Source organism: Calidris pugnax, unplaced genomic scaffold (assembly GCF_001431845.1).
Source record: "Calidris pugnax isolate Ruff unplaced genomic scaffold, ASM143184v1 scaffold1, whole genome shotgun sequence".
Lineage (NCBI taxonomy): Eukaryota > Metazoa > Chordata > Aves > Charadriiformes > Scolopacidae > Calidris > Calidris pugnax.
In genome coordinates, this window is record NW_015090800.1 from 2,795,003 (window position 1) to 2,822,291 (window position 27,289).

The window sequence follows — 27,289 nt, forward strand, 5'->3', positions numbered from 1 at the left end:
ATGGAAACTTTTATTTTGATCAGATTTCTTTGGAAAAAATATTCTTTAGAAACAATAAAGTTCCTTCTGTAAAACAGACTGTATTAAGGGAATAATTTTGGTTAAGGTGAGGTCTTTTTTGGTCTGGGTTCATTTTTGTTGCCTTTTTTTATAATAGATAACTAGAATTTGGGAATTAGAAGTCATTATGCACAGACTCTGTATTATTTTTGGTTTATTAAACTGTATCACTCAATAAAGTACACAACTATGCAAGGGAAACAACTAAAAACGTTCAGAGAAACCTGTAATGTTAAGGATGTGCTTGTCTACTGTTCTGCAATTTAACATGTGTCTTGACTAAAGGCTAGTTTATTCTTCTGTTTAATGACTTGTCAACTTCAGAAAAGTTTCATTAGTTTGTCAAGTGATCTGTCTTGCTCAAACCTCTTGCAGATCCAAGTTCCTGCAGTTCCTTTTATTCCACTCATGGATCTTTCCTAAAATGTATTTCTTAAAATCCCACACCCGTTAACAAAAACAGTACAGAGTTTAGTGTGACTTAAAAATGCAAAACTTTTCCTTTGTCAAAATTTTAACCCCTGTTGTTTTAGAATAAAAGTCACTGACTCTGTCCATTGGTATTTGGAAGTACCTGTTTTATCACATCATTACCTCCCTCCATTTCTGTATCGCCAGACTTGGTTTCTCTGTCCAAATTCCTACATCCCTTTTTGCTTATTACCTTCTCCATCAAATTTTTTTTTGAAGTCAGCTACAGTCTTCCTTCTTGCTTACCTCTGCTGGAGTAGCTTTTCAGCATATTTTGCAAAATGGGATGATTTCTCATTATGTTATATTTATAATCTGCCATTTTCTACTGTAGTTTTTTGATTTAGACCTTGGAACCATGTTTCTGTGGTTAACTTCATTTATCTATTGCAGTAAAGTTGACTTGGAAGCGTACACCTGAGCTTTTTGTGTGAGACGTGACAGGATCGGGCATTAGGGAACCAGTTTTTCGGGTGGTGTAGAGTCCTTGCAAATTGAATGATACAAACATTGAACATCTTTTCCTCACAGCAGAATGGTTTCAGACATAAGCTGTGTAGGAAGTGTTCGTTACTAATTCTGTGTATATGGATGTCTATTCTCTTCTTCCCTTTTCTGTAGTTGAAAAACAGAGGCCATACCATGATCATGAAGAAACAGCAGAGATGATAGCAGCCAGGATTGACAGAGATGTTGTAAGTGAGAAACTGCAATATTGCTTAATGTCTGTGAAATTTTGCAGCTCTGCTTCGTGGGAAGGCTTTTTCCACATGGGAAATTCAATTCTGGAGGAAAGCTTTCTAGGCAGCTTATGCTTGTGTGGTAGACCTTAAAAATGAGTAGGCAGCTGTTCTTTTTCTTATTTTTTTACTTTAAAAAAGAGTGTGGGGGGGAAGTACTGAATGTTGATGCAAAGTTTTCTGCTGTGAAGAACTAGAAGTATAAATACTAATTTTTTGTGGTAGACCAAATTCAGCAAACTATGTAAGGAGAAATTCCATTAATTTAGCAGGATTTAGATATGTGCAGTATCGGGAAAATGAACATATGATCATTTTTGATATTGCCTATAAGCAATCAAATTGGGCAAGTCTTATGTTGTATGCAATATCAAATATTACCCCATTTGTCAGTTCTAACTTTCTGTTTTTCTACTTGGCAACATCCAAGGGTCTTGAGGAAATCACGTTGGGGGCTGCTGAATTGGTGTATACATGTTTTCCCCGGGGGTCCTTATTCTTCTCCACTTGCTCTTTGAACACAATTCTTCAAACAGTATTTCTATAAAACTACATTCTGACAATCAACAAACAGCTTGATACTTTGTACTAAAGAAGATTATGAAATTATGCTGTTTAGGAAAATGCTGTTCTGCACAAATAATTAATTTTTTTTCATGTGTTGTAAGAGAAAACATAATTTGTGAATTAATTGTGTAATTGCAATCTGAATTTAATAATCTCGATGCTTACATTTTAAAAAAAATTCCATTGGCCCTAAGTTTTTTAAAATCTAAGATTTAAAATACTTCACAGGTGTGTAAAATTAAGAACAGCAATGTTCTAGCATGGACTTTGTTCTGAAGAAGCTGTTGGTGTCTGAGAGTGTATTCATTTTGATTTCTGGAGTATTTCTGCTATGGCTTCTGTAGAGAAACTGTTACTTTTCTTTTCTCCTGTAGCAAATTCTGAACCATATTTTGGATGACATTGAGTATTTTGTTACCAAACTTCAAAAAGCTGCTGAAGCATTTGCTGAACTTTCAAAGAGGAAGAAAACTAAAAAAAGTAAAAAGAAAGGACCTGGAGGTAGGAGTTCTTACTGCACACAATTCAGTTTCTCTAAGGATCGTTGAAGTAGCTAGAAAATGTGGGTTTTTTTCATGAATGTACCAATTTTCATTCAATTTGAGCACAAGAAGTCCTATGTATACATGATATATTCTTAGAGGGAAACCTATGGAAATGATTTGTGGGGAGTGACTAATTAGAGGTATGACTGCAGAATATGCTCACAGTTGTGACTCTATATTTACAAAATTCTGTAAATTGGTAAATTTATTGTGTATTTATGTGTTTACTATGCCTGTAATACTTATTGAAATTATATACCATATAAATGGATATATAAAAATCTTATTTTATTCACCAGAGGGAGTTCTTACTCTCCGTGCAAAACCACCGCCTCCAGATGAATTTGTTGACTGCTTCCAAAAATTCAAGCATGGCTTCAATCTTCTGGTAGGTGACTGTTAGTGGATATGGTGGCATGAGCATGCAGTAACAGTTTTTTCCTGGGATAGTTGATGTTAAGTATAACATGATCTTTTTTTCCCTGCTGCTACAAATTAATTAGGGTGTCAGTTTTACTGCATTGGTTTTCCTATGTGTTATTTCACTAGTATGAAGTGAAGAACTAAAATTCTGGGGAAAGATGAAGAGGAGAAGGAAGAATCAGTAACGTGACAGATTTGATCTGTAGTTATTTTTAAGTTGAGTCTTCTTGGAAGCTCTTGCTGTTGCAGAGGGTGCGGATGCTTTATTGTTGACTCCCTTGAGGGAGCTGCAAAAGATGGTCTTGTCTTTGGGAACGTATTAATTAAGCCTTCTGCCTTCTATCTAACTTTTCTGGTGCCTTGTCCATGTAGAGAAACCTTGTGGGTCTTAAATGCCCTACTGCTGCCAGCTGTGGTGGTCATGCCATCCAGGGAATTGTGAGCCTAGTTCTGCATTGTCTTGGTCTCCACTGCTCTTTCAGAAGGAGCAAACCCACTAGTAACCTCTTCAAGAATGATATACCTGAAAACATACTCTTGCTTGGTCCTTGGCTGACACAGGAAGATAATTCAGTTGATACTTGACGTTCACCTTTTCCTTCTCCATCCAAGGTTGAACTGAGACAAGAGCAGGTCTGGCAACCTCTGGCCTAGGTTGGTCTTTGAGTGAGCTTTGGGATGCTGGTCCTCAAGGCCTCTACACAGCGACTAGATGAGCATATTTCTTTCAGAATTGTTGTGTTTCCTCTTTTCCTGATTCTTTAAAGCCTTTTGCTCGGGAAATTTGAGTTTAAGTCATAAAAGAATTTCTAGGAATGTCTGTTGGGATCACGGTTCTGTTGTATGCTTGCCAGCATCACCAGCTGTGGCCTTAATTTAGTTTTGTTCAGCTATGCCCATTAGACTCCCTGTATTTGTTGCTATCATTACATAGGACTTTCTGGCCTCAGAACAGTCCATCCAACAAATTGCTGTCATTTTATAGGTTCTCAACAAGCAGAGATGTTCATTCAAAAGCCTTCTCCTGGCATCTCCTCTTCTGCAAGTGCCATTAAGGGAAGTCAGCGAGTGGGACACCTTCAAAGCACTTGCTTTCAGATACTGACTGTCCCTTCCAATTGTTGGGGAAGCTGTGCCAACTGGGAAAATTGTTCTTGCATTCACTGAGTCAAATCAGCTTCTTCTTCCTCTTAGGGAATTAATTCTGATTGCAGGGCTGTAACGAGATGTTTAGGAATGTTAAGAATAGGGTTTTTTTTCAAACCCTACATCGAATGCTGTGATTCTGACCTCAAAGGATTTCTGTTTTTTGTGAGGATGGATGTTTTAGAACGTGCTGATCCTTCTCAGTAATAGTGCTTGTAATGTTCATATTTTTCCATTCTTCTTACCACATTCTGCATTTAAATCAGTTTTTCACCCAAGAGCAATGTGTGCATCTTTGAATCTTTATCTTCTGTGCAGAAAAAGAAACGGTTCTTGGTTTTGGTGCTCAGCAGCATCTAGGACCTGGTTTCTAATGTTGCTCTTGAAGAGCTGTGCTGTAACAGTGCTTTACCTCAGCATCATTGCAAGAGCCACAAAAGCCTGAAATTTCACTTCCTGGTGTTTTATGTCAGACATGGAGAACTGTATAAATGAAGAATCTAAACCGAATGTTTAAAAATAAAAGGAATAGCTAAAAGAATAAAATCTTTGCCAGTAGAATGGGAACTGCTTTAAAACACTATGCTGGAAGCTCCTAGAAAATGCCTACCATCTGTCAAAAAAACTTTAGGATGACTGAAAGAAAGTTGTTAAGACTGAGGAACAATGTATAGGAAGTTATTAGAAGTAAAACTACATCCTTCTCTTTTCTTCATTTGGACACACACTCTGGAAAGGTAGATGTAAGAGCAGAATGAGGCTAGCCCAGAGCAGTTTGAGGAACAGATGGCAAGATGCAATAAAAACTACTATAACTTTTTAAAACACATTCTGGCATGCCTCTTATTTCTGGAGCCTGCAGGGCCAACAGGTGATCAGTAAATAAAAGAAATCCTCCAAGAAGATGTATCAGAGAAAGCACATGATTTTTTACTTTTTTAATGCATGTAGTTACTTGGAAAAGCTTGACAATGGAGCTCATGAAAACCATTTTTTATGGGGAGGCACAAGAGAGCAATGGTTTCAAATAGAAGAACTGGTAATGAGTTAAAGAACACCAAAACAAAACGACAGGTTACAGGCAGATGAATGGGCACTGTTCATCCATCTATCCCAAAACTAAGTTAGTAGACCACACAGTGTGGCATGTAATTTCTCTCAAACTGCCTTTCCTCCAGAGGAAGAGAAGTGGTTAAGGTAATGCAGATGATCTTTAACGTCATTCCAGGGATCTGAGTGACTATGACAATCAGGTACCCCTGAGGTACCCACACATGGGTTTGTAGGCAGGTCTATTAAATTGAGGAAGAAGCAAACGTGCATCTTGCAAAACAATATAACATCTACAAATCCATCAGTTCTTTGATTTTGTTTCTTTGGATTTCCAAAACATGCCCAGCCAGGTTGCACACCCTGAAGTTCTTAAAGCAACTGAGCTACTGTGAGGTTGCGTGTGGCTTCTTAGATTCTTGTTTGATTTTTGAGAACAAATTGCAGGACTCACATGCTGGTTCACAAAGTGCTGTAAATTCAGCAGTGAAGTCCCACACATGCCTCTGCAGAGGCCTTTGCTGTGGAACAAACTTACAAGTTTCTAGCAAACGGGGAGTGTAGAGTCTACTGATGTGGAAATATCACAGATATTTGTGATATTTCACAAATATGATGTGCAAATATGATAGCAGATAGAGTGACAGCTGAAATTCAGTACTGATAGATATTATAGAGCATGGACTGGTGGGGAAGAATCTCATGTGTAAAACAAATGAGAACAAAGCGTTGATGTAATACAGATTCCTGTGAGAATGTCATCCAGGTTCAGTGTGATCAACCAAGCAAATGTTAAGAACCATTAGGAAAAGAAAAAAAAAAAAGAAAATTAACAAATAAAGAGCATTAACATGCTCTTACATTCCCTAGCCTTATTTTGTTGCCAGTGTAGCAAAATTGAAGAAGGTACAGGGAGGACAAGAACGCTCCAAGGAATTGCTTTAGCTTGAAAAAGACCAAGCAGACTAAGAATGTAATAAATTTGTAAATGGTTATGAGCATCACTGGGAAAAGTGAGTAGAGAAGGATTGCTCAGTTTTCATTTGGTAAAAAACTACAGAATACTAATGAAACTAGGAGGTAGAAAATTTCCAAAGGAGATGCTTCTTTACAAAGCATATCATTCAGTTGTGGAACTTCTTTTTTTGCACAATAGATGCTAAAGATATACATGGATTCAAAAGCAATTGAATGAATGAACATTTTGCAGTAGCAGGTGTTGCAGAGAAAACACTGGGCTTAGGTGGACCTGTGGCTGGACCAGGGATTTGGCCATTCTTGTGTGAAGTATTTATTATCATAGAAGTTAACCATTTCTTAAAATGTATCATTTTCTGATTCCTTCAGGCCAAGTTGAAGTTCCATATCCAGAATCCTAGCGCAGCTGAACTGGTTCATTTTCTCTTTACCCCACTACATATGGTAAGGTTTTATTATTTTCTCAGTGTTTTCCTTCAGAACTCTTGTATTTATATACTCTGTGACCTTTTCAAGGATAACAAGATTGAAATGTTGTGTCCCTGGAAAATAACTAAGGAGAAACGTGTGTGTCTCAGGATGAGTTTCTCTTTCGAAAATAAAAAATTATATCTTTTTATGCATATATTCCTATCTATTTAATATATTTATTTAAATCATCTTTAGCTTTGTGTGTTATAGTTTGCCCTTATAATTTTTAATTAACAGTAAGAAATTGAAATAATTTCTGTAATGCAGGAGGATAGTCTAAAGCATAGCCATACAATGGAGGTATGTGTAGTTTTGATCAGTAGAATAAGAATAATATTGTCAAAAGTGGGTCTACATATAAAATGGTTGGTGACCAGAACAGCAGTTCTGCAATAAATGGTTTAGTTAATCTGTAGGACATTAAGACATATTGTTGTTAGCTTCTCAGAGGTTTGGTGTTTGGAGCTTTTTTTTCCTCTTTTTGGGAGTGGGGGGTGTTGTTGTGAGTAACAAATGTTTCCTAGCAGCACTGTAGGTAACTTATATTCACAATAACTTCCTTACTGAAAATGTGTATGTTCTTTGTGTTACTTTAATACTTGGATTTAGGTGGTGCAGACAACAGGAGGTCCAGAGCTTGCTGGTACAGTTCTCAGCCCCCTCTTAACAAAAGATACTATAGACTTCCTGCGATATACTGTCACGAGTGAGGAAGGACAGTTATGGATGTCATTGGGTGACACATGGACCAAAGCCAGGTGAGAAAAAGTCTTTGCATGTTTTAGAGATGATCTCTAAACTCAAGTTTATCGACACTCTCTTAACCTGGTTATCCACTCCCCAATAAACTCAATATTCATTTGTTAGGCACTAGACTCTTCAGAACTGTTCTTTGAAAATAACTGTTCTTTGTTTTTGGAAAGGAGTTCTTCAGCCTCAGAGGGATATTAAAGTGGTTTTATTTTAGGGGTCTCAAGGAGGGAGAAAATGCAGACAGCATTTTTTGTTTTGTCCATGGTATCAAGAACCTCTTGACGTAACCTCTTGCAGTCATTTTTTTCTGAACTGTCCTTTGCATGTTTCCAGTTGTTTTTCACCGTTATTTTTCCAACCCAGCTATCTGGACTTCATTAAAAACCAATCTGAAGAAGCTGCAATAAAAAGTGATGAAATATTGATTAACAGGATACACATTTCTATTTTCAATTTTCAGTAATTATCAAAAGCTAAAAACTTACAATGTCTTTTCTTCTTCTTCTTCTTCAAAAGCATCATAATGCTATAAATAAAATTCTTATAATTTTTAAACAATGTTTATTGGCTGAACCATATTACATGTCCATACCCTACATGTTGCACTTAAATGGATTCACTTTTATGGTTACGCTTAGCTAAAAATTAACTATTTTATGCATTTGTTGTTTTTGAGGTAAGTATATGGTTTGAAAATACTTAAGCAAATAGAACGTTCTAAAAAAAAGTTCAAATTGGGAAAGTGTGTTTTAACTCTGTAATCTGTGGTAGTTAAGTGCTTTTGATGATGATTGAGTATATGCAATCACTTGGGCTGGAAATGCATCATTTATTTTGTGTTTATTCATCCTTGCTCTTAGATTTCAAATTGAAACATGAACGTGGATTTCTTTAATGAATTAATTGATTGATGAAAAAGTAGTTGAGTGTTTTTCTGGTAAGAAAGGCTGCATGGAAAGCCCTAGAATGTGGAGTGATAAACATCCTCAGAGTAGGGAGGTTGAGGTACAGGTCTTTCCCTTCTTTAAGCTCACTCTACAACAGGACCAAAAATGTCCTAATTCATCCTTTGGGCCTATTGTTCAGCCTGCTACTACAAAATGAGCTGGAAACAGGAGTTGCAGCTCCTTGTGATTGCCAGCAAAGCAACACCCACTTGCTTTTACCTGCTTCAAGCTCTGCTACCTTCATAGCAGCTTGTGGTGGGACTGGCAGTGGATATTCCCTCATAGCATTGGAGCCCCACGCAGGAAAAATGGATCACTGGGTAAAATAATGGGCTCCTTTTCTTGGGAACTACCATCATGATTTGTTTAGTCCATCCTGTAAAAAGTTTAATGGAAAGAGAAGTAGCTCGTGTTGGGCAGTGAAGAATGAAGCATTTAGAACATAGCTGGTTGACCTATGTAGTTTAGAAATGATGGTCTGTTTGATCTCAGTATAGAGAGGTACACTGTGGTGTGGTGTGTTGTAGCAGGAGAGTTGAATGATGAAACTCAAAGGTTACAAGCCTGCTAATGGGCTAGTAATTACTGACTGCTCATGCAAATTGTGTAAGGGACAGCATTTGCCCCTTAATTTTGAGCAGTGCCAACAACAAGACCGTTAAAAGACTACAATGTACATTCCTGTTTCTGCTTCCACTGTGAAGCCACAGTAATTTATATTGTGGGATGGTGTGTTATGTACAGCCCAAAGGCAGAGCATGAAAACATACATTTAGGTATTTTGTATTACAATAAAGACTGCTGATGGACCTCTGAAAAGTCATACAGTATTTTAAAAAGATCAATCTGGACAGCAGATGTGATGACAATTCTTGTGTCCCGGAGCATGTAGAGTTGAGGTTTTCTTGGTACGTGCTGTTGTTTAACAACTTCTTTTAGGTGTAACTCGGCTCCCTAGGCTTCCATGCTTCATACCTGCATTCAGACTTTGTTATAAAGCAGGCTGTGTCCTTTGTATAGACACAGACATAGAGCATTACAGCGTTTTCCCCCACCTAACAGTTAAAACAAATCCTAGATTTGTTTGTGATTGATTCTTCTGTTACTCATCCTTTGCTACAAGACAGAAATTTGTTGTGTTTTACCACTGTCAGAGTTCCATCTGCAAGAGCAGTTTCTTTCTGCAGGGCACAGCGGGGAGCATAGCTGTGGTCAATAGATGTTTCTGCAGATTTTCTGTGTTCTAGCACAATTCTGCCTGTACTGTCATCCCAGCCTCTCCTCTATACTTAAAAACATTCTAAAGCATTTCCATTTTCAGGAAACCTATTAAACCAATGTTTGTATGGCCCTTGATATAGATCTCTAATTTATTTTTCCTACAGAGCGGATTGGCCCAAAGACCATTTTATTCCACCTTATGTCCCCCGTTTCCGAAATGGTTGGGAGCCTCCTTTGCTGAACTTCATGGGAGCTCCAAAGGAGCAAGAACTCAATCATTTGGCTGAGTCCGTGGCAAATGTTGCAGAGCAACAGCGGAAGCAAGAAATGAAAAGACTATCCACTGAGGTAGGTTACCCGCGACAAGGTTTTGTAAATTAGCTGATGGCAACCCCAACTGCTTCCTTCATAATGAAAATACTCTGGGATATTGTTGGAATAACCATGCTCTGATGTCTACTACATCAGTGTAAACTCATTATGCTTAAAGTTTTATGAAACCAAATACTGCCTCAGCCACCAAGAATGTGATTAGGAAAAATATAAGGCTTTTGCCTACTGCTCTCCTTGAGCTTGGTTCACTTTCCCACCTCAGTTGGGAGGACAATCCAAGCCCCTGTGGTTAAGTTTGGATCTTGAGCTGTGCTTTCAGAACCCATTGATTTTGATCATACGTACTTCAGGTAGAATTTGAACCAAAGTGTTCTCAAACATGCATCCATGCACTGACGCACAGACAAAAAGCAAAAAACACCACTTTTTAGGGAATTTTGGATTTAAGCTGCTTCCACACAAATGTGGAATTTAGTATCCCTTTAATTAATTTCTCGATACTTTCACTGTATTGCACTGTATTTGGAGGTGCTATGAGAGTAATGGCACGTCAGGTAATTTAGGTGTACTTCTGAAAAACAGCTGCCAATTAGAAGAATTATTGCACAGAAACACTTTCCCATCCTTTTCTCTCAATAAGTATGATTAATTAAGCAAAAAATAAGTTATTCTATTGAAAGAATGAAAACATGCTTCACCATCTAAAGCCTTCAGAGAAACCAGAGTGCATTTTCTGACTAACTTTGTTGAGAAACAAAGGAGCTGACTATAAAGATTCTATCTCCTACTCTTTTTCAGTAGAGTTGGCCAGAATCTGTGCTTTGGTTTTTGTGAAAATTTTAAGAATGATAATAGATTTTGTTGCTTTTTAGTTCAGAAAAAAAATAATTGCCTTTTAAAATATATAAAAGTTTTAGTTTTCAATGCTTTTTGTTGTTTTGTTGGGAGGACATAAGCTTTCATTTAAAAAATTATTTCTATTTCTATCTAGCTTTAGTTTCAACCAAGTGTTAGCTACTCCAAGATCCCCTGTTAGCAGCTGTGGTATGGAAGTACACCTAAGTTTTCCAGGTTTAGTCTATAGTCTTTCCTACCTTCCTTGAGCAATCTACACCAGTACTATATTCGGAGTACATCTTAACACAATGATACTGGATTTAATCTTAATTTTATAATAGATATATCTTTTGATCTGTTAGTGAAAAAATCCACATATGGAAGAAGATTCAAGGGAAGGATTAATGGCTGTTATGAGGTGGTGTTTTCTTAAAGAGCAATTCTCTTACTGGAGACAACAAACCTTCCCCAAAAGTTAATCAAAAGTGCCCATGGAAAGCTTGTCATAATAAAACTTTGTTTTCATTAAAATCCCCATCAGTCAAAAAAAAAAAAGAAAAAAAACCCACCAAAATTACTCAGCTGTAGAGGCAAACAAATTGGGTAAAAAGTCTGCCAAGCAAAGGAAGATAACATGGTACATATTTGATTACTTAAAACACTGTTTGGCTTTGTGCCTAGCAAGATATGTAAGAATAAATGTACCAAAAACTAAGTTATTGCCAGTGATTCATTGTGAGCAAAATAACGCTTAGTAAAGTTAATGGGCACAATTATATGAAATTATATGAAATGTAGCTGTCACCCCCTTTCCTAGTCAGCTAACCAAAAAAACTAATCAAATATTGTCTCAGTTTCTGCTGCTCTTCTAAATTAAAAAAAAAAAAAAACAACCACAAAAAACCAACAATACCCCCTCCCCCCAACCCAAAATAGTATTGAAACAAAGAACAACATTAATTTTTCTGTTCTGGTGATTTTAAGAATTTAATTGGTTATTCATATACATATTATAAGTTAAAACAATTTTTTTAGAGGGAGGGTGAAATACATTGAGGGATTTTGGTTGCTTGTGTGTCAGGGAGTTCATTCCTTTTGATGTCAGTGATGTTGGCTAGATTGGTGGCTGTTTGTGCCAGCTTAGCCTCTTCATCTTAATCATCAAAAGACAAAAATAATAATAAAAAAAAATAATAATCCCAGTTCACTGAAGGTGTTTATGTGCCTGGGATGTCAGGCCTTGGTTTCATGACTGTTGCTGATTCCCGTGTGGTCTTGGGCAAGTCGTTTAACCTTGGTACCTTGGTTCCCTGCACCAGTGCCTCCTCAGCACCTCCCTAGGGGGAAAACTGCTGAGCTGCTTAATAGCTGTGAAACACTGCAGGTGCTCAGCTGGAAAAAAGCTGCCCAAGTGCAAAATGCTATTTGTCTGCAGCAAAAGGACTGCCCTGGAGTGGGCCATACCAGATACTCTCACCTAAGTCTGCCCTAACAGCTTGTTTAACGAAGGGGGCTGGAAAAAATGGGAATTTAAGTGTTCGTCTCTTGCTGCTAATTGGCCTCGTGTCTTGGTGTGACATTGCTCTCCCAAGGATGGAGGCTGCATGTCAAGAGCTGTGTTGGGCTGGGAGTGGAAAGGGGGTGCCTGTGGCTGGCAGGGACTGCTCTGGCATCTGGCAAAGTGGAGGTTCCCTCTTTTTTTCCTTTCCATTTCTGAATCTCAAGATGCAGTCATGCACACAGCTCCCACCGGGAGGGGGTTCAAGGTAGAATCAGGTCAGCAATGAAGACTTTAAATGAAACAAGAGGGAACTGATGGTAGAGAGTCCAGTGAGGCTAAAGCCATGCAGATAATTTGTGTGTGAAGTCAAATGAGTTCCTTCTTCCTGGGTGTCTTTTGATGTAAGGTATAAGGTAGGGGACACTCAAGATTTTTTTTTCAGAGAGGTCTTAATAATATAGTGTTAAAGAATATTCTATGTGTGTATATGGAGGTTGGGTGGTTTTAGTATCTTTTCATAAACCCTCAGCCCCATAGGCAAGTATCTCTGGGTGCCAGGTCAGATACTTGGAGGCAGAAATTAGGTGAGTGGCTTTTCTGTAGCCACACAAACAGAAAAAAAACCAACAAAACATCAAGCCCAGGCTTAGAGATTTGGAAATTCTGGTGAATCTCAGCTGTTCTAACTTGCTACAACTGGATGATGGTATAGGGAAAAGATCTAGAATGAGCAATTTCAATATCATAATCTCCAGAAATGAACTACTTACCTTGGTTTTGTTTTCAGGAATTTGGTTAAAATAATTCTTACTTAGGAGCAGGGTATCATTGGTGTTCTTAAGGTGGTTTTTTTAAAAGGACTGCTGTTTAAAAAGAATTTCCCAAATATTTGAATATTCTTATATATGTGCTTGTGATAAATTGTGATTATTTTCCTTAATTAAAATCCTGAATTATACCAGCTATCATATTTCTTTTTGCATTTCTTCTTCGACTATAGCCATGTTCAGGGACAGAGTGACGTAAATGAGCTGCTTGATATTATGATCCTGCAACTGAGTGATAATTTTATGTGGGAGGTTTTATTTCTTATGCAGACTTACTGTTAGCTAGCTGGAGTTTTCTGGCTCCAAGTCTACATCGAGAACAAAAGCTTAAAGTGGTTTTTCAGCGCAGTTTATTCTAAAGCCAGGCAGTCGTTGTTTATAAGTTGTGTTGCTGTAGTGATATCTGAGAGATGACACGGACCTTGCCCCAGAGAACTGTTTTTCTAAAGCGTATCCACTGCAATATTAATGCAGCGGGATGACTTGGGATAGAAATTCTTTTATTCTTATCCTTTTGATCTCCCTGCTCATGTATTTGCAATGCAGAAGTTATTAACTTTTCATAGCAGAACCGTGAGCACCTGAGGATGCCCGAATGCTGACAGGGACCCTCGGGGTGCCGGATTAAGTAGAAGGCGGCGGTGGGGCTGATGACACTAATCCACTTTTGTGGCTTTTGTCTCTGTTTTGTCTTCCAGCCTCCCAGTGTTCCCGACTACCCTCCGTCCGACGGGTATGCATTCAGTAACACAGTGTACAAAAGAGGGCCTCTGCTGGACCAGGGGGCGGCTGTTGCTGCCTTTAAGCAAACTGTTAGCCGACATGTAGATAGGTAACACTGACTCAGCGGCGTGCGTGGTGCTGTGGATAACTGTCCCCACTTAATTGCTCTTGGGGTGGCGGTGTCTGTAATTACCTCTGGCTGGGTCTGGAGCAGATCGTTATTTCTATGAGGAAGTGATTCTTGGTAGCAGCGGGTATTCTGCTTTCGCTTCTCGTTAAGACTCCTTTAGTATAATTTCTATGAAGCTACCCTGTTTACGTGTGCTGTTCAATCAATGTGTTTGTCAAAGGTGATGCGGTAGAATTCCAACCCAATGAAAAACACAGAATCCTCCTGTTTGGGTTTAAATTTTATTTCTGCTTTGTTTCATGTTTTTAAAAATATTCTTTGCTCTTTTCAGAACTACAGAGAATGACAAGTCTGCTCTGAGATTCATCTGTCCTTGTTTTGAATGATCATTTGATTTGTTTAGCTGCTCACTTAGTGCTCCGTAGTCTCCTGCTTTTAGTTTTCTTCGCTGATGCATAAATATCCCCTTTCAGAATAGTATCTCCTTGTTTCTTCCATTCTCTCTCAAACATTACAAAAAATACTCTGAAATGTTTGCATAGCAACCAGTGTCTTTTAGCACATCCTCTTTCATCCCCTTTGTTTTAGCCTAAATCCGAATAACTTGACAAGATCAAATGCAACGATCCTTGATAGTCTCAGCCTTGTCTGTGGGGAGAATTTATACTGGTACAAACTGTGAAAGTTAAGTGGTAAAGTGGTGTTGGTATTGCTCCCCAGTGCCAAACCACAGTCTGTATACACAGTAGGAAGAGTATTTTAGCTTATGTGCAATGAAAGGTGTTTAGGCTAAATTTTGGGGATCAGATTGCAGGTTTAAAACAGCGTTGATGTAACTCTCTTGATGAAAACCTTTGCATAACCTCTCCTTTTGAGCTATGTGCTAAAAGATCCTGTTAATCTGTTTGCAAACGTATTCTCACGTGGTGTGTAGGTTGAAGACTTGATTCTTTTCCTGAACTTTGGATTTATTCTTCTTAACAAGAGCAGTAGTTGTCACCTCTAATCTTTTTCTCAAACTTGGTTACTTTTTGGGTTCTTGTCTCAGGACCAGTCAGCTTGAAACACAGATGATGTGTACTCCAAATTCCTTTCTCTCTTATCTGTAATGTGATAAGACCCATTTTGTCCTTTCAGAGTAAGAGTATTCCATGCAAATGTTTTTGCCTCCATTTCAGGTTTAGATAATGGGGCTTATTGCATTGAGCAATTGATGATATCAGCGTATCTGGCTGCAACTGAAAGAGTCATCCAAGCCTCCTTTGTGGAGGGTAAAGAGAAATGGGTGGTTCTAAGAAGCAGCTCATGTCAGGTGAAATTAGTCCTTTGAAAGATGTGAAATGAGGCATGCGGTAGTGGTGCCCGTTTCTCACCACTGATTGCAGGAGAGAGTCTAGATGGCTGGTGCTGATGCAAACATCCACAGCGTGCCCCTGTCTTCCAGCCTGTTCAACACAACACAAACTTCCATTTGTTAATTTGCTCTCCAGACATATAATATGTGCCTGGTAGGAGCTCATTATTGGGGGAAAGCTGTTAATATGCATTACCCCAAGTAGATTCCATTGAAAGATAAATTTTAAATCATCTGTGAAGAAGCAGGTGGAGTTTAGGGGAGGGAGTGAGAAATTCAAGTTGATCCTTTCAGCCATCATTTGCTGGTCCTTGTTCAAGGCTGGCATTCCTAATGAACAGTCGGAGGGCAGCGACTGGGCCACCCACGACCTTCTGTGGGACAGTTAGGTTACACGGGGAACTTCAGTGAGTCTTATTCCAACATGCCAGCACCTTCAGTAAGGTGTGCTTTCCTTGGGTGACTTAAAGGAAGTGTTATGACCTTAAATTTTCAGTGCGTTACTAGATATACTGGGGACTCTCTCTGTTGCTGAAAGAGAACCGAATAGTTTCTCAGCAAGTTGTGTGGTGTTTCATGGCATTATGCTGTGTGCTTTGGTTTTGCACTGTCTGAAGAAAAGCTCCCTGGAAGTCTGTGCAATCCACTAGGGTCTCATTCAGCGTGCACGGGCGAGCAGAGGGCTGCAGTTAAGGTGTATCTGACAGGCAATAAAGAAGCACGGTGGAGGATGGAGGGAAGGAAACGCTGAGAAGATTGTGCCCCAGGTACATTGTTTGGCTCATTAAGCTGGGCTGGAAGAATTATGGTCTCTTCAGAAGTAATACAGCTACTGACTAGCCTGTGCTCTGAGGATGTTGCTGTTGATGGCACCAGAGTGGAGTAAAACTGAAACATAAGCATTTTGTAAAATTCTTCCTGAGTTATGTTTTTTTGAAGTGATCAGGATAGTTAGGTGTGGACAAAGTAGGAAGAAACTGTTAGTGAAATAAGTTTGGAAAGGCAGCCTAAAAGTGAAAGTGTCTTCAGAAGTACATTAGTCATATCCCTGAAATAGTAAGGAGGGAGTTCACAATTACATGAACTTTCAGTGGGTGGCGGAAAAAATTGGGATTACTCACACATCTTTCAGCCTCATAACAGCTATTCTGCAGGCTGGGGTTCATCCCTTGTTTTTCACTCTCTCCTTAAACACTTTTAGTGTTTTGTCTTTCTTTCAAAATCATCTTTCAATCTAAATATGGCTCTTCTTTTATTCTGCTCTTCAAGCCAAGTGAGACAGTTCTCCACAGCCATGCAATAGCTAGGGAACTCCTGGACGGCTCAGGCACACCTGAGATCCACAGTTACACAGCACCAACATCGACAACCATCTGCATTTGTATCCCTGTGCTGTGATGTCGTATGCAGCATTTCAAGCCATTGGTTGCTTCGTGTTTTCATTATCTTATTTTATTATCATATTTTATTTTTTTTAAACTTTACTGCCTGGTACAGATTTGGGTTGTTGGGTGTAGTTTGCAATATGTGAATAATGTTACTGTTTATTTTGGACCTGTTTTGAGGGGGCTGGAGGGGCTTCTTGCCTTGAACAGGTACTATGTCAAAGAAACCAGTAGCTTCTTACCCAGAGGCATTCTTACCCAAAAGTCTTTCCTTGTGGAAACAGAAAGACACAGAGTTAAACTGTGTTATGCCTCGTTCTACAATGGGCCCTGTTTGTAGCTGCCAAGAAGTTATTTTTCATTTTTAATTGATACAGTAACTAGGTTGTTAGAGTTGATGGTATCTTATGGTCAGTTAAGAAAACTGATCTACAGTAGGTGAGCATTTTTTAGAGTTAAATTCCATTGGTGTTTATGGCAAAAATCTATTCATCTATTATGTATTTGAAACGATTTATGATGAGTACTAGAAATACAGTTTCATACAAAGCACAAGATATCAATTACATGCTAAGTATAGTCATTTGTTTATATGGCAAATGATTGTTTAACCTACTGTAGGAAAACAGACTAAATATAGTCTATGTGTTTGTTTTAAAACAATGCCACCTGCTAATCTAAGTTGTTATCATAGATCTTGCAAGCAGTGAGCCAATAAAGATTACCAGTTCTTGAGGTCTATGTAGCTCAACTGCCTCTTTCTTTTGTTTCTTTTTTTTTTTTTTTTTTTAAATCTTAATTTATTTTCTTGTATTTCTACAAGATAAGGTTCTTCCCCTTCTCATTCACAGAGAAGTGGACAGATATTAAGGGAAAAAGCATTTTTGGGTACCCAGCCTAGGTCAAGTAGGAGATGATTTTTTAGACTGTATCTTTAAATGGTTCTTTATACAGTTTCACAGTGAAAGTGCACTTAAAATTGTCACTGTGAGTACCAGGTTTTCCTGTAAATTAAAGTCCAGAATCTCAAGCTGGATATTGAGGGAACACTTGTGAAAAATCTGTTTTAAGTGACTTGCCTGCCATTGCCCTGGAATTACGTAGCAGACAGAAAGCTTCAGCTCCTCAGCCCTCTACCACCTGAAGGATCACAACCATCCTTCACCCTTCTACAGCTCCCTACCTCAAACTGGGGAGCAGCTTAGTGAATTGGGCAGGAAACAAACCCTGGGACAATGACCTGCCTGTTGCATTACTAATTCTGTTGCATCCCTGAACAATTCCATTGGGAAAGATGAGAAAAAAATCATGATTGCAGGGTTTTAATCACAACGCGTATTGTTACCGTAAAAGACACGTTCTAAGAGGAATTGCATGCAGTTGAACAAGCAACAACTGCCTCTTTCTTTTGTTTTTTTTTTTTTTTTTTTTTGGCACTTAAGTCAGTGTGTTATAAATAGGTAGTTGTACAGCAGCATCATGGTAAGGTGGGGTGGGGGTTTTTTTTTGTTTAATTGTTTTGCAGGTTGTTGGAAGAGGGCGTTTTGTCTGTGTTTTGATTTGCTCAAATGTCTCACTGAACAATAGTCTGATCTTTGCTTTGCAGAAACTATGAAGCACACAGTAAAGCACAGATCAAGAAATATGCCAAATGCAAGTACGAATTTATGGCAAGGAACAACAGTGAGCTTTCTGTCATGAAAGAAGAGATCGTAGAGGTAATTTTTTTTGCAAAGAGAAAATCCAAATTTCTGGTACCACTCAAAGCTGAAGGTACCTTTTCTGTGGACAGTGTGGCTGTCCTTGATGATTCCTTCAATGTGTTTGATTTATCTCCCTTAATCTAGAATTAAGATATCAATTACTTTTGCATCATAGACAAGATAAATGAAGGTTCTGCACTGATTTATGAATTGATGCTGTAGAGATCCATGCTAGAAATATATTTGTGTGTTTCTTCTCTCTTGTCTGGTGTTGCTTTTAAAAGCCTAATTTAGTAGCATTTAAATAACTGGCTCTGGCAAACACTGTGCACACACAAGGTATGGTGAAAGACTGTCCTTACCTGGAAGAGTTGGTACCCTGAAAACTAGATGCATTTGGAAGGGAGGGAACAGCAAAGAGAGAAAATATTGCGTATGTGATTGCTCGACAGGTAGTCAGATTTCAGATTTCTTCTGGCCATCCAGCTCCAGTTCCCTGTTTACTCTGAAGTGCTGTCTCTCCAAGTTTGTGGTCTCCTAGAACAATGCACTTTTCCTTGTGTTATTAGTAGTTACTCATTCCTTTTGCCAACAGCACAGAGGTTGTAGAGAGGCCAGCCTCTTTGCAAGTATTTGATTTTCATTCTCCTGTCTTGTCCAGAACCTCTGAGTTTACAGAGGTTTATTACACACTTTTCTTCCATATCCTTTCTTCAGAGCCACCTTCTGAAAAATGCAGATTTAATGGTGGTGATAATCAAGGAAGCTGACAAGGGTTTCTTAGGGACATCTGTGTAAGGTCTGTTGGCAATCACAGAATGTGCCAAAGTTAAGGTTTTGTTTTGAAATGATGCACAGTCTAAGTACCGTCAGGAAGAAAGTCAGAAAACCCCTGTAATTAATTTACCAAATTGTTCCAGATTCTGGATGACAGAAAGCAGTGGTGGAAAGTTCAGAATAAAAGCGGCAGCACAGGCTTTGTGCCAAACAACATTTTGGATCCTCTGAGGAGTCAAGAAGCTGGTCTAGGATGGCCAGAGCCTGCGTATACCCGCACCATCCAGGTACTGTCTGCTCTTTGGGAGCAAAACTTTATTTTGAAGTGTGCACGTGTGTGTAGGAAAATTAGATTCCCAACAAGGAGAAAATATCTGCATGTTCCACTGATATGTACAGGCTGAGGCTGATTTCTGTATTGCGTAGAGTTTAACTTGAGAATAAAGTTGACAGCGGTACAGCAAAATGTTTTCCCTTAAGGTTTTTTTCCTACTTATTTGCTTAGAGGTGGTAATTTCAATCCTAATGGGTATGTACACATTTATTTTAATTGCAAATATCCTTTGTGGATTGATAGCTGCTGATGCCAAAGAAGGAGTTTGAATTATTTAAGGTAGGGTCATCTTTGTTTCTCCTAGGAGAGTGAACGCTGGCTTTTCTTTTTATTTTCTGTCTTTGTGTGTCTCTATCTTAGTCTTGAATTTATTTAATTGTTGTAATTTTGGAATCATAAAAACCAGGCATCTTTTCTTTTGAATTCACAAAGCAGGTATTTTTCAATTACTATGCCTGTGCGTCAATAGCACTCTATTCTCCTGACCTAATTTTGGTTTTCTTTCTGTGGTGTGGAATTGAGATTTTTCTTGTTGTTGTTTCTTTTATATGTTGAACAAAATTAGAAGTAAAATATAAAAAAAAAAAAAAATAGATCTTGCCTCAGTGCAATTGTCCACCTGACTACAGATATACAGGAGAAAGTTTTAATGTGTATTTTAGACAACATTTAAGTGGGCCAAAGGCTCATAAAATAAGAGGTTGCATTTTCTAAGGCCTATTTCTTTGCTTTCATGTCTAATGATTTTGAAAGGTTAGGCAAACAAGTAGAAATTCAAGGCCTGCCTCTGAATCAGACTTTTTCAGTCCAAATGCAAACCAAACTTCTGTTGAAACTTGAAGTTAGATTTAATTTAATTTAATATACATTCCTGGTGCCCACACACTCTCCGGCTGATGACTGGAAAACGAGAAATTCCGTAATGTTACTGTTGCCTGTGTCTGCTGCAGACTCATTTAAAAGTCCCAGTCGAGGTGCTGCTGTGCTGGATTTTGTGTGCTATCATGAAAGATGCAGCTTTTGCAGCATTTCCAGTAATGCAATGGATACAGAAAACCTCTTGAGAAACAGGTCCTATGCTATTTCTGGCACAATGACGTGGGAGACCTGTCTTGAGCTTGGTGGGCTTGAAGCAGATCATTCCTATCCCTAATTGTTTGCCTATAATGTCTGAGCTCATTCTAAATTGATTATGGTTTTTGCCTGTGTGTGAAGTGAAGCATGCATCTAGAATCTAGAGTGCTTTTCAAATCCTGATTTAAAGATCTGACTTTTTTCTTTTTGCTTTGGGTGCATGTCGTTTTGTGTGATTTGGAATTTGCCAAGAAATCCTGAGCAGACCGAGTACAGTTTTGAGTAGAGGTTCTTACACTATTCTTTGTAATGCACTGCAGGTTTTGAAGCTTTCTGTTTGAAATAATGACATGACGTGGGAAATAACATAGCAATTTTCACAAAGCATTCTCCATGGACCTATGAAAATCAGGGTCAGAGAACAACATTTAAGATAATTTTGTTTCTTTACCTTCTGGCAGGTTGTTCCCTATAGTCCCTGGTTTGTTTTGTTCGTAGCTTTAGGAACATAATGAATTACACAGGATAAAGGGAGTCTTTACCAAGAGGTGTCAGTAATGTTGTTCTTAACTTTATGGCGATTATTATAATTTTAGCACTCTTGGGTGTGCTCGTTTGTCTCTTTCCCTATGAAAGATGCATGGTTTATTTGCATAGCCCTATTTATTTTCATAACAGCGCTGTGAGACATTGCTGCTATTTCAGAGAGAAATGAGGCATTGAAGGCATGACTGCCTTGCCCAAGGTCAAGCAGGAGAACTTGGGGCTAGAGCAGGAGATTGAAGTGGTTCCCATCAGTGCCTTTGCCAGAGCCTGGACGTGAGCAGGCTCAGTGCCTGGTGCTGTGCAGCTTTGGCCAATCTCTTAAGTCCTCTTTGGTTTTTGAAAGGCTTCTTTCCAAATAGCCTCTCTGCTGGAGTGAGCACCCTGGTCGGCTTCGAGTCGCAGATAAAGTGTGATGTACAAGGTTAGCGCGTTTCCATATGGACTAATGGCCTTCAAAGCACAGCTGACTACCAAATGGTGTTTCCAGATTATTAGGAAGTATTGAGGATCCCATTGAAAGTGCTAATTATTCTGCATACCAACACCCTTTCTCTGGGAGATGGATGCCTCGTTATCACAATTATTCTTAGAGCTACAAAGTTTATTTTACTCTCCTAGTGACCTCTGAGTCCACACACTAGTTTAGATCCTGAATTTTCTCTCCATACTTTCAGGATCCAGCACCCTGATAGTTGCTTTAAAGCACTGTATTGTCTAAGATGATACTTGCAAGAACATCACAAGCAATATCCTAGTTATTTTGTCATCTTTGTGAGTCAGAAGCTGTAACGTTGTGTTTCTTCTGGTCAGTTGAATTAGTTCCAAGAAAACTGTATTTTTGCTTGTTTGGTACTTTTGCACATTTAGGAGAGCATTTTGCTGATTGTTTATGTTTTCCACTAATTTTAATTATTGATTGTCAGAGTTTCCTGTGGTGTTGGCCATTTAGTCTGCCTTTTTCTTGTGAACCAGCAGTGGTATATCACCATCTCATTATATATGAACATAAACAGTTTCCCAAGAACTCTGAATTCTTCTTTTGTACAAATATTGCTGGTGAACCTAGAAAATAATTTATCATAATATTTCCTATTTACTGTTTATTTTTTTAGCCTTTTTTAATGCTCTTGAAAAAGAAATTTGAGGAACATAATTGGGATAGAAGTGTGTATCTTGGTGGGCATGTTAATTAATCTCATGACACCCTTTGTGAGGTGTGACAGTTATATCATCAGTGACGTGTATGAAATCCTGAGGCACAGAGAGTAAATGTTAAGCCAAATTCAGTCCTGTCTTATAAAAAACATGACTGTTCACTGAATTGTGACAGTATATCTAAGAGGCATGTCGATGGCACGTAAACACCAAGACGAAAGTCTCCACCTCACTTGGGACAAGTGTCCTTTCCATCTCTTGGCTATCTACCATCGAGTCTCTTTCAAGTCTCTTTGTTTCTCTCAGCTCCCTTAAAATATCTCTGTGGGAAGTAGTTTCCCCTCAAGCACAATATTTGGGCTCCAAGTTAGTGTCATAGTGTTACACTCATCTTTTGCCAACTGGTATCTTTCCTGCAGATCATGAAGTGTTTGATAATGAACGAGATGCAGTTGCCAGGTGTTCATTTTGCAGTGGCTAAAGAGATATCATAATTTTTGACCAGGAGCCAGTGTCTCTTTCACCTCATTTCATATCAAACCCTCTTTAAAGTTGCCATCAGACCAGGACTTTTGAAGGCTTTTAAAAAAAAAAAAAAAAAGTTGTTTCCTGCCCAAATTCAACATTGATCTAGTACCAAATTATGGGATGCCACTTATTATACAAAAATGTACTGAATAGTTGTAAAAACAATTTGATTAATGATTAGAATGAAAAGCCCCCAGTTTGCCCATAATTGTATTTTTTAAAGAAATCATGAATAATCCTAGCTAACACCAATTTGAACAAGTAAATTCTGTCTAAATTTCTCCTTCTTCTGTTCTGATGTATTTTTTGCTTTCTGGCAAGATTCTAGCAAGGCAAGTTTGTAAATCCAACAAAACCATAAATTCTTTACGCCCCGCAGAGAGCTAGTTAGGTGACTTGTAATGGGATTTTAATAGGCAGATAATTGACTTCATAATAGCTGAGCCCACCAAAGGAAACTCTGGCAAAAGACCATGCTTGAAATTTGCTCTTCCAGGCTTGGGTACTTCATCGGCGCTTTCGGGTGAAGACAAGTAGTTGGTTCTCTCTTCTCTCTTAAAATGTGTCTCAAGAAAATATCCAAACCACAATGTTGTTGGCAAAACTGAGGCTGAATGGTCTGTAGCCCTCTTGGCGAACTCCTGTCACTGTGCAAACAGGAACGTGGCACTAAAATGTTTGGAAAGAAACTAAATGGGAAGCTCTGTGTCTGTGTTAGCTTAATAAAAGCATTTCCAAAGCCTAATGCTAGTTATGGTTGTATCCCAATGCCTCTTTCATGCTAAGTCTATATTTGCCACAGTTTAAATTCACACATTCCCTTTTTTGATGCCAAAATGTTTTTGAAAAGATGTTATTCTCAGTTTTTTTACAATTAACGAGAATTAGGCTTGATACTGTTAGCACTTTTACCCAAATTTATTATTTTGCTTACATTAAAAATAGATCAAATCATACTGAATCTTGATTTTCTGCAAGATGCAGTCTGTAGTGTGTTGAAAAAGAGCTTTGGGGTCTCTATTTTGTTTCCTGTAAATCCAAAGATTTTCTGGAAAAAAAAATGAGAAAAAAAAAAATCTAGTCCCAGCAAGCTTTTCTGATATACCCAGATTTTTAGTAAGCATGTATCATCACTGTTCCAAATAATTTAAAGAATTTACATGAGTTGAGGATTGCGAGTTTATTCTTAAAAGGAAAAAAAAAAGAAATATGGGAAAGAAGGGAAAACAAAACCCAGAATTGTTCATTGTTCTTACAGCTGTCAGGAAATTAGTGAGTACGTCTGTCAGCAGCAACATTCACCCTCATTTTCTAAGCTAGTCAACGTTTCTTAAGCTGATATAAATATTCCTCTTGTAGTACATGCCATGACTTAGTTCTTATTGTTCTACCTTTGCAGGTGTTCTCTACCTTCACCTTACGGTCTCCAATTCATTGTCAGTTTTTTGTTTGGGTTTTGTTTTTTATTAAACCTCTTTCTAAGTTTCTGTCTGGGTAGGAGCTTTGAGAAGAGGTCATCGCTTACATGCTGTCACATATGTATGTTTTGTAGCCAACACTCTGTTCATTATTCCAAAGAAGAAAATGATGATAACTCCCTATATTATGAGTTACTTAGTGAGCAAGAAGATGTAATTATTAGCGCTGGCGTTCCTTTGTTTTAAATTGCTAATGTGTGTGAAATTTCAGGAGTAATGTGTACGGCAGTTACTTTTTACCTGTCTAACAATGCTATTTGATGTGATTTACTCCATTTTCCTCACAGCAATTGCTGGGAGAGCTTTCAGAGGTAACAAAATTACTCTTCTGATATTGAACCTCAAAAATGACTCTTTTGGACTTGTAGTCACCAAATAGTGCATGCTTGGTTTTTTTGTAGCAATGAATAGAAGTGATGGAATGAATGTGTGGATGTCCTCAAAAGATCTGGAGTTAAAAAAAGATGTGTTAAAAAAAGAAATGTCAAACGCGATTCAAATGTATAATTGGCTTTTGGGCACTGTTCAACAAAATGTGAAGTGTATTTCAATGTGGTTTCATCTGTAAATTTAGAATTTCCATGATGCTTCCAGTTGAGTTTTTATTTTCACTCCAGCAAGTTGTTCTGATAATGCTTGTTATTGAAACTCCATCAGTGGCATCCATGGAGAGCTATGTGCAGTGATTAGATACCACTTTTTCTGGATTATGATTGTGGTGATGTGCAATTGATGCTTTGGTTTGTAATGAATCCTCTCTACCATAAGAAAAGCCCTGCTTTTTCCTTGCATGTTGTTTAAGAAAGTCAGGGCACGCATGAGGGTACCTTGTGGGGATAACAGTCTAACAACTAAAATCTATGAACAAAATGAAAAAAAAATAATCTGAATATCATTAGAACATTTTGATATCTGTGAAATTTATTAACAAGATTTTGGATGTACCGTAGTACATCCATATATCATAAATTATGTTATATTTACTATAGGCACTCTCTTTCTACCAGAGGACAGGTCTATTAAATGTACATTATTCTGCTTTTTCTCTTTTATATTATGCGTTTCACTTTTCTTGGCAGTTGACATTTAAAAAAGCATTTATTGGTTTAACATTGATGTAGTAGAATACAGAAAAGTCAATAATACGATTTTTTTTTAATCTCCCCACAATGCACTGCACAAGGTGGACATAAAATAATTGAGATGAGTACCTCTGAATAACTAAATGCTAAGAAAAAAAAATAAACAACAAAAAGCTTTAACGGGGAATGTATTGTAAGAGTATATGCTTGCTTCAGTAGCTGACTAATACAATTTAAGTGAAAAATTATCATAGCTTAGCTGTAATGGTCCCAGTTCACATTCACTACAAAATGCCTTGTACATCAGGCAGGCTTACTGAGTTGGGGATTCCTGGATAAGGGCAGTTGCTGACATTTAATGAAAGTGTGATTGTTGTCAGGGCAGTGATCTGCTGCTCAGATTCTAACATATGGCTCCAACAAATATTTCCCTCCTTGATCTGCCATAAACCTTCTGCCTCCAAGGAAATGGGGAAGAGTATTTCAGGAAGGAGCAATGAATCTGGGGAATGTACTCATCTATTTTCATACCAAAGTAAGCAGACTTCTCATAACTAAGAAATGAGGCATCCCTATTGAGCAAACAAACTTTATTATTAAACTTTCAAGCTGTGTTAGTCCAAAACTGCAGAGAGGGAGCACTGTTAAAACAGTGAGATGTGGAGTTTGAACTATTGGAAAGAAGCAGGTAGCCCGGGTTGCTTATGAGCTTCTGAGCTTGTCTGCCATTGGGATTGCTTTGGGAAAATGCATGTCTCTTCCTGTAACTGGTGCAAAGAAAGGAGAAAAGAAATCATTCCCCAAAATTATTCTTGAGAGACCTGCTAGTTAGTTATTAGCAGCAAGATAATTTCCATGTTGTTAGAATATTGCGTAAAGTTGGGAAAAAGAAACAAAAGCTCTATTCCAAGAATTGTGGAGTTTGGGGTATGGGTTTTTTAAATTGGATTATTGCATTGAGGGAGCATGTAGTGACCACACAAACAGCTGAAAAGGCACAACTGAATGGGTGGGAGGAGCAGGAACCTCTTGAATGGTGTCTGCAGTTCAAGAAACAATGTGTTAACCCAACCTCAGTGACGCTTGTAAGTTAAACCATTAGTCAGGCTTAGGTGTGGCTGACTATGTTAATTTTTCACTATTTTTTTACATAACATCTCTAAGATATACCTTTTTTACACTGATAAAGTCCAACAATTGAAAAATTTTGGAAGCTGTGAAAAAGGTAAGCCAGGTAATAGGAGCTTGGGATTTAAAAGCAATTTCATTTGTAGAACTCATCTGGTTGAAAGAAAGCAACATGTTTCAGATGATGCCATTGCTATGAATGCTGTGTCTGAGAGAGGAGATTGATGCCAAATAAAGTTCTGGCAAATTTTGGAACTAGATTTGGCAAGAAAGATGCCATTGTGTAATAAATGACATCAGCTGGTGCAAAGCAAACCCAGGTTTTCTGAAGAAGCACGAGTTTATCTGATGTCTTCTCCAAGTTTTGTTGTCGAACCGAGTCTCTCTGCGTCTTTTCAGAAACAAAGGACGGACTATGTTGCAAAACAACCTGATCCAGTTCCTGCTACTCCTTCGCCACCTCCAACACCCGCTCCTGTCCCCGTGGCTGTCCCCCTCCCTCCCAGTGCACCAGCACCCATACCAGTTCCTGTGCCCAAAGCACCAGCCACCATCAGCCGCCAAAGCAGCACCTCTAGCGACAGCGGTGGCAGCGTTCCACGGGACACCCAGAGGCAGAAGCAAGTTCCTGTGGATCGTAAGTTTGACTAAGAAGCAAGAAAAAAAAGTATTTCTCCCATGGCTGTGTCTTTTGCTTAATCCTTAAATTCCTTAAAACCTTGAGTTTCGGGTAAATGTTTATGAAATAGTTAGGTTTAACCCTATGTTTAAAAAACGCGTTTTCTGACCATTCTGACCCTCACTCACAATGGTAAATGGGGACAAAACACCTATGCACTTGTCCCAGTCCTAAATTTTCTCCTTTCATGACTGTCTGGGATCTTCAGTCAGTGGTTTTCAACACTGCCCATGCGGGTATGCTGGCTGATGTACGTTTTCCACCTGACCTCACTGCTGCCTTACAATCTAAATTGCTTTTAAAATCAGTTAGACTGTTTTTTCACTTCTGTCCATGGTCATCC

At 38.4% G+C, this 27,289-nt stretch overlaps 1 protein-coding gene across 5 annotated transcripts in view; it reads left to right on the plus strand.

Annotated features, from left to right (window-relative positions):
- The window catches only part of EPS8 (epidermal growth factor receptor pathway substrate 8), a 143,132-nt gene that overhangs the window by 106,938 nt on the left and 8,905 nt on the right, over window positions 1-27,289 (plus strand). For 4 of the 5 annotated variants that reach the window (XM_014937366.1, XM_014937364.1, XM_014937365.1 and 1 more), the window contains 10 exons: window positions 1,153-1,226; window positions 2,213-2,339; window positions 2,683-2,771; window positions 6,350-6,424; window positions 7,061-7,209; window positions 9,537-9,720; window positions 13,569-13,702; window positions 18,069-18,180; window positions 19,086-19,229; window positions 26,667-26,904. In XM_014937366.1, coding sequence (XP_014792852.1) covers window positions 1,153-1,226; window positions 2,213-2,339; window positions 2,683-2,771; window positions 6,350-6,424; window positions 7,061-7,209; window positions 9,537-9,720; window positions 13,569-13,702; window positions 18,069-18,180; window positions 19,086-19,229; window positions 26,667-26,904 — 1,326 coding nt within the window. The remainder of the gene's footprint in view (window positions 1-1,152; window positions 1,227-2,212; window positions 2,340-2,682; window positions 2,772-6,349; window positions 6,425-7,060; window positions 7,210-9,536; window positions 9,721-13,568; window positions 13,703-18,068; window positions 18,181-19,085; window positions 19,230-26,666; window positions 26,905-27,289) is intronic. The other variant, XM_014937368.1, reaches the window with a different exon arrangement.